At 31.4% G+C, this 7,854-nt stretch overlaps 1 protein-coding gene and 1 long non-coding RNA gene across 2 annotated transcripts; both read right to left on the minus strand.

Annotated features, from left to right (window-relative positions):
* Positions 1 to 184: 184 nt before the first annotated feature.
* Positions 185 to 1,869, minus strand: LOC127087980 (RNA-binding protein 1). The gene is made up of 2 exons (XM_051028896.1): positions 1,508 to 1,869; positions 185 to 1,310 (listed from the first exon to the last, which is right to left on the minus strand). Exons 1-2 carry the CDS (start codon positions 1,754 to 1,756, stop codon positions 444 to 446), a joined length of 1,116 nt encoding a protein of 371 aa, XP_050884853.1. The 5' UTR covers positions 1,757 to 1,869; the 3' UTR covers positions 185 to 443.
* Positions 1,870 to 6,008: 4,139 nt separating this feature from the next.
* LOC127086705 (uncharacterized) lies at positions 6,009 to 7,143 on the minus strand. Its single transcript, XR_007789550.1, has 3 exons — positions 6,886 to 7,143; positions 6,657 to 6,713; positions 6,009 to 6,564 (listed from the first exon to the last, which is right to left on the minus strand). It is a non-coding gene; the product is annotated as an uncharacterized LOC127086705 (long non-coding RNA).
* Between the last annotated feature and the right edge of the window lie 711 nt (positions 7,144 to 7,854).

The raw sequence follows: 7,854 nt of genomic DNA on the forward strand, positions 1-7,854 counted from the left end.
CATTTTCATGTACTAATTGAATCTATGAAGCAAATAATAGGATTTCCAACTTGCTAGAAATGCCAGCAAAACAATGTGCTCCGTAACCTGTGGGTCGGGTGCAAAGAATTGGGAAACTACAGTATGTTATAGAGAAGGGGAATATAGGCACCGTAAAACTAAATTGGTGCATAACTAAAAGAAATTATACAAAAGAAGCATGAATAAAATGATCTGCATGAAACTATTTTTACATATGCCAGTATCCTCTACTGATAAATCTCCATAATTAAACAAGTTAAGTAGCTAAACTACACCATGATTTGAGACACGTAGAAAGGCCCAACGACTAGCTATTACACAATCTAGGAAAGAATATACTGATCTTTAACAGATCAGATGAAGCAGTCAGCAAGTATTTACCTACATGAATCAAGGCCCAGCACAGCAACCTTTGGTGTCTGTCAGCTAGAAATTTCACCATTGCTTTGTTTAAAACTTGAAGCGCCAACACCTTGCTTTACACCATGAAGCGATGGCACATTGCATGGAACAAATCCATTGGCGATTAACGGTTGGCCAAATTTATAATTAGTTGTGGACTCAAGAACGGCATTGTAGCCCCAATTTTCAGCACCACTGCCAACTATTCCAACACAACCACCCATATACGCAATACTAGGCATAGCATTAACATAAGGTGGCGCCTGATGACCAGTTACCATTTGCCCGTACCAGAAGTTCCGATAAACATCAGACGGAGCTACATATCCGTTCCCCCCATACCCACCCATAGGATACCAGCACCCATAGGCAGCATTTGATCCATACCCATATCCCACATCACTAGGATACCAAGGTAAAGGAGAAAATCCAGGAAGCATGTTGCCAGGACTAGAATGAGGAAACATCTCAGCAGCTCCTCTATCAATCTTATACCTTATTTTACCGCTAAAACGATCGTTACCAACGTTCCCCTCCCTCGGAACAGCCCTCTTAACCTCCACCAGCCTACCATTCAAGTCATGAAAACTTTTCACCGTAACACTTCGCACTGATTCTTCCGACTCAAAAGTGATAAACCCAAACCCCCTCGGCCTATGAGTTACACTATCCTGCATAACCACCACATCAGTTATCGTACCAAACCCCTCAAAGTATCTCTTAAACTCCTCCACAGATATATTAGCAGGTAAACCTCCAACAAAAATCTTCTTAGTCCTAATCTGATCACTGTTACATTCATAATTACCATAGCCACTCCCCCCTCTACTCTGTAATTGATTTTGCTGTAACTGTTCACTTCTTGGTATAGCTTTTCTCACCTCTACCTATATAAACAAAAAACAAAACTACCCATAAATCAAACAATTAACAAACTCATCAAAAACAAAATTAACATTTTATTTACTCAAAAATTAAAAATTTAGTAAATTGAGTTTCTAAACTAAACAATATTTTCCTTTTTCAGTGAAAACAAACAATTAGGGCAAAAAAAGGAAGAAAAAAAAACAAAGAAAAAACTAACCTTTCTTCCAAGAATAGCATGGGTGTCTTGAAGCGCTTTTTCAGCTGAAACGATATCGGCGAACGTAACGAATCCGAAACCTCTAGGGATTCGAGTAGCGCGGTCGAAAGAGATGGTGGAATACAAAACGTCGCCGTATTTAGCGAAATAGTGTTTGAGAATATCTTCAGTAGTGTCTCGAGAAATGCCACCAACGAAGAGTTTGGCTTTATCAGAAGAATCCATCTTGAAATTCATTCTACTGTTCATCAACCCTAAACCCCTTTGAATCCCCAATTCAATTTTGCAAACCCTATTTTTCTATTTCTATTTCTGTTCCTAAAGCTCTACTTGAAGTTTAACTAACTTCTTCTTAGTAACTTGGAATATCTTTTGATTCTTGCGTATTATATGGTTTTATTTTTTGAGGCCCAATTAAGCCCATTTCGTTATTTTGGCCCAACAAAAAAACCAACCTAACGTATCAATTTCGTCAAATCACATTCTTTGATTAAATTTATATTGTAATATCGGTATTAACATTTGTTTTCAATGTTAATATTTATTTTATTTGGAGAAAAAGATTACAAAGTATCTTTTCGATTACTTTAATTTATTTATTTATTTATTATTTATTTTTTTATTATTATAAATTTATCTAAATTTATTTTGTTTGATGTTAGTCTTCTATATTTGTATATAAATGCTTAATAGATAACCCAAACACACAAATCTTTAAACTTACTTCTGTTCATTATGACTAAAATACAACTCACTTCTATTCAATATCTATTATGATCAAAATATGACTCACTTTGTTCAATATACATTATGACCAAAATACAACTCTCATTCAGTGTCAAAATACAACTAAATTCTGTCAAATATAATAACTCACTTAGGTTCAATACTCATTATATCTATTTAAGTCATTGAATAGTTTTAACAGTTTTGATATTCTTAAACTTGATTCATACACTACATCGTATGAACAGTGTCATTCTACTACTTAAATAATAAACAGAAATGATAGGTGGGTCATATTCACACCACGTGCTGTTTATCTTTGTGTTATTATATGTGTGTTATATTCACATCACTTGTTGTTTCTCTCTACTAACAACAACCACATATCATCAGCCAATATATCCATTTTTTCTTCTTCTTTCTCTTTCCGCATCATTTCTTATCTCTTCAACTATTCTTTTCTTTACATCTACAACCATACCCAATCAAATACATAGTTTATCAAGAAAAAAAGAAATTTATTTAGAAGCATTATGTGATGAAGATGAAGATATAACTCAATAAGTTTCTAGATATCATTATAGATTCATCCGATAATATCAATATTCTTCTTTTAGATCATATGTTTGTTCACGATTGCTCATATGTTTCTAGATTTAACACAATACTAACCAACTTTGTTTACTGTTATAGATTTCATATTTTTATTCACGTTTGTTCATTAACTATGTTCTAAACAATATTCATCTACTTTGTTCACACCGTTAACCATGTTTATTTACTGCGAAACGATTTGATTTCATATATTTACTCATGTTGGTTCGTTAACCATTTTGGGAACTGTATTAACCAATTTATGTCACATCAATAACCAACTTTATAATAAACAATGTTATAAACATGCTCACATGTCTGGTTGTTTATTAACCAAGTTATAGACAACATTAACCATAATTTTGAATGCTATTAACCAACGTTGTTATAAATTTAGATTATACATAACATTGATATTTTTTGTGCAGTTTTTGTGTCATAGTGGACAGTTCAAGCGTTTTTATAGAATGTTGTAGTAGTCAAGGGGAAGATATAGAAGTTGATCACGGTGATTGTGGTGGTGATGATGATGACTTACTTTGGGTTCCTGCAATTGGGATGTGTTTTTCTTGTTTAGAAGAAGTTAAAATATATTATCAAGAGTATGCTTTAAAAAAGGGATTTGGATGGAGGATTAGATCCTCAAAAAAAGGAGATAAGAGAGAGGTCAACTACCTAATACTTTCATGTTCAAGAGAGGGGTCTAACATTTCAAAAATTTCATGCACGTTAAAGACACTACCATCTAGAGCGAAAAATTGTCTTGCCAAGATTAATATTAAATTGAAACAAGTCGGTTTATGGTACATTACACAATTTGAATCTAACCATTCTCATGAGAAGAGACTACCGAAGACCTCCATGAAACATTAAATTTGTTTAGCTCTAATATGTCCACAAAGGATAGTGCACTTATTGAAGAAAACCTCAATGATGATTTTAATCGAATCAACAGTAATAGAATTCGCAGTCCAAAACATGTCAAACGCAAATGTCGTCCTCCATCTAAAAGGAAAACATTTGTCGTTGAAACCATTGCTAAGAGGTCAAGGAAGCGAACAAAAAAAGTGATCACATTGAGCTTACTACAACATGTCTACTTTCATTCATAAATGATATCTTAAATGTGTGTGTGTGTGTGTGTATATATATATATATATATATATATATATATATATATATATATATATATATATATATATATATATATATATATATATATATATATATATATATATATATATATATATATATATATATATATATATATATATATATATATATATATATATATATATATATATATATATATATATATATATATATATATATATATATATATATATATATATATATATATATATATATATATATATATATATATATATATATATATATATATATATATATAATCTAACATTTTTTTTCTTAAATGTGTAGGAGTGCATATATTGGAATGGTGGGAAATCAGTTTGGAAGTAATATTTGTCTAGAATCATCTTATGAGGTTGTTAGTGGAGGGCATTGCTTAGATTCAAGTATTGTGTATATTATAAGATTGTATTAAATAATGTTTGAATTCACATTTACCATTTAAATAATTTATTGTGTTTTAAATTTGAGAAATTCGTATGTACGAGTTGCGGAAAACATATGTAGTTGTTCAGGATAAATTAAGTGTACTCATTAAACTACTAATTTATTATGTTTGATTTTATGTATGTCATATTTTAGATTTTTGTATGTTATTGTACATGTTGGAAATTATACATCATTCATGGAACTTTTGACAACATGTGAAACACCTTTGATGGGTTCCTCTCAAGTTTGTACAAATTTATGATGATTTTGGGAATTTTTGGTTATTGACTAGTGGCATGTGTAGATTGTCACATATATATACTATTTTGATAAATTTGACATGAAGGTATGATGTTCAAACATTTCTTTTAATCTTGTTCAAAACATTACATACACTAACAATAGTTACATTTGGTGGTGCAGGTTATTCAGGTGGAATATTCGGGTGGAATGTTGCATGATTGTAAATTGACTTTTGTCATAATTCAAATTATAAATGTTGCAGTATTGTAAATTGACTCTTGCCATAATCGAAATTGTACTAAACTTTGTTGGTGTATCTAATATATAAAATATTTTGTTAATGCAATTACTTCGTATCCAAACATTAAAAAAAAACATGAAGTTGGTTAATATAGTGTCAGACTTCGAAACAAGAGAAATTGTAGTCCCAGACTTGGTTAATACATTTCATGAAGTTGGTTAATGGAAGTTTAACTTTGGTTAATGTAGTCTCAGACTTCAAAACAAGGGAAATTGCAATCCCATACTTGGTTAATTCATTGCACGAAGTTGGTTAATGGAAGTTTAACTTCGGTTAATGTAGTACCAAACTTCAAAACAAGGCAAATTGCAGTCCCAGACTTGGTTAATACATTGCATGAAGTTGGTTAATGGAAGTTTAACCTTGATTAATGTAGTACCAGACTTCAAAACAAGGGAAATTGCAGTCTCAAACTTGGTTAATACATTGCATGAAGTTGGTTAATGGAAGTTTAACCTCAGTTAATGTAGTACCAGACTTCAAAACAAGGGAAATTGCAGTCCCAGACTTGGTTAATACATTTCATGAAGTTGGTTAATGGAAGTTTAACTTTGGTTAATGCAGTCCCAAACTTTAAAACAAGGGAAATTGCAGTCCCAGACTTGGTTAATGCATTTCATGAATTTGGTTAATGAAAGTTTAACTTTGGTTAATGCAATCCCATACTTTAAAACAAGGGAAATTGCAGTCTCAAACTTGGTTAATACATTTCATGAAGTTGGTTAATAGAAGTTTAATTTTGGTTAATGTAGTCCCAAACTTCAAAACAAGGGAAATTACAGTCTCTGACTTGGTTAATACATTTCATGAAGTTGATTGATGGAAGTTTAATTTTGGTTAATACAGTTCCAGACTTCAAGACAAGGGAAATTGTTAAATCATACTTGGTTAATACATTGATGGAACAATATTCACTATAACACATTAACAACATAATGAACTATAACATACTCAACACATTAACTACAAAATAAACTATAACATAATCAAGGCATTGTGCACATAAACAAAATACAACCACAAATTGTCAATATTGTGCCAAATTCTGCACTACAACGCGTCATAATTGGTACAAATTCTGCAATACATATTACACAAATTCTACACTACAACACTAATGATTTACAAATTTATTCTAGTTCTTTTTCCATGTTTCATTGGTTTCTTCATCATTCTTGTAGCCATGTTGGATTTAGACTTTGATTGGTTTTCCGCAACATTGGCATCATCATTAAGTGGAGTGTTATGTCCAACATCTCCAGCAAAAGTTCCTACTTCATCTTCAGTGATAAAGTTCGCAAGTTGTCGATCATCTTGAACATTATTGATCTTCTTCTACTACTAGAGACTTACCAATAATAGACAATCCAAGAACAAAAGAAACATCAACTGGAGTAAAGGAAACTATCATATCCCTAACCCTAAATCCCCTACTACATATGTTCCATCTACTTACTAACTCCCATAATAAACCACCTGAGATTGATAAGCTGTTAGAAATACCCATCGCCCATTTGAATGGGGTGCATTCGATGTGAGCACGTTAAGTTGCGGTTAACTTTTCATTGATGCTGCTCAAATTCACCAGGATACAGCTATGTCTCATTCGTACCTTAAATTCATGAAAAAACTTGATTAATTTTAGACACAAACCAACTAGAATAACATAACAAATAAAAATTTAAACTTATGCCTATTTCTTACTTCAGTTTCATAATCATTTTTTGATGGTGCCATAGTTTCAGCAATAAAGCACTCAACCTAATAACAAAACAAAATCAAAGAAAAACACAATCAGTACAACAACCGTGGGATTGAAAATTTTATTACCTTAATCTAAAAGGAATAAACCCTAAAACTTTAATCGTCTTTCAATTTCCCCTCTTTGAACAACAGATTCAACAAAAAAATAAAGGGAAAAAGAACATTTAACCTTGAGAGAGAAGTTGTTTTCTTCGTTTGGTGATAAGTGAGAGAGTTTCGTTGTTCGTGGATGGAGAGACGGTGAGACGAATAAGATGAAGACGAAGAGACGACTTCAATGTTATAGAGAGACGGTGGGACAACTTCAGCATGGTGGATGGAGAGACGGTGGGACGGAGACGAGGAAGAAGATGGTGAGACGGAGACGGGGATAGTGGGACGGAGAGAGAACCTTAGTGGTGTTTACCACTTTTTGAGAGAGGTGTTGTAGAACTTCAGCGTTGTAGACTGGGGCATTTGGGTTGTTTGTTTGAGTTAACCTAAAACCCAAATGCAAATGACCAAGTTGCCCCAATTTATTTAATGAATTACAAAAAAAAATCAGTCTTTTTACACAATATCTACAATGTAGGTATATAACTAAATATAAACATATCATTTTTGTAATTTTAAAAAGCCGACCTCAGACAAAAAAAATATGAGTCTTAATTTCTCTTTATTATTTTCAGTTAGGTAAGAAGACACATTTTATAAAGTAAAATAAATAAGTTATGAATGACTATGAACAGAGAAGGCCCTATAGAAATTGGTAATTCATCTTGAAATTCATTATACCATTCATGAATCCTAATCTCCTTTAAATTCCCAATTTAATTGGAAACCTTTTTCTATTTCTATTTTTTTTCCTAAAGCTCCACTTTAACTAACTTCTTAGTGGTAACTTGGAATATCTACGGATTCTTTTGAAATATATGAATTTATTTTTTGAGACCCAATTAAGCCCATTTAGCCATGTCCGCCAAACTAAAAATCAACTTTAGGTATCAATTTTGTCAAATCACATTCTTTCATAAAATTTAATATTATAATTTTGGTATTAGCATTTGTTTTCAATATTAATATTTATTTTATTTAGAAAATAAATTAAAAACATATGTTTTTAATTTTATTTACTTATTTTATATTATTATTGATTTAT

The sequence above is a fragment of the Lathyrus oleraceus genome, chromosome 5 (assembly GCF_024323335.1).
Source record: "Lathyrus oleraceus cultivar Zhongwan6 chromosome 5, CAAS_Psat_ZW6_1.0, whole genome shotgun sequence".
In the NCBI taxonomy this organism is placed as follows: domain Eukaryota; kingdom Viridiplantae; phylum Streptophyta; class Magnoliopsida; order Fabales; family Fabaceae; genus Lathyrus; species Lathyrus oleraceus.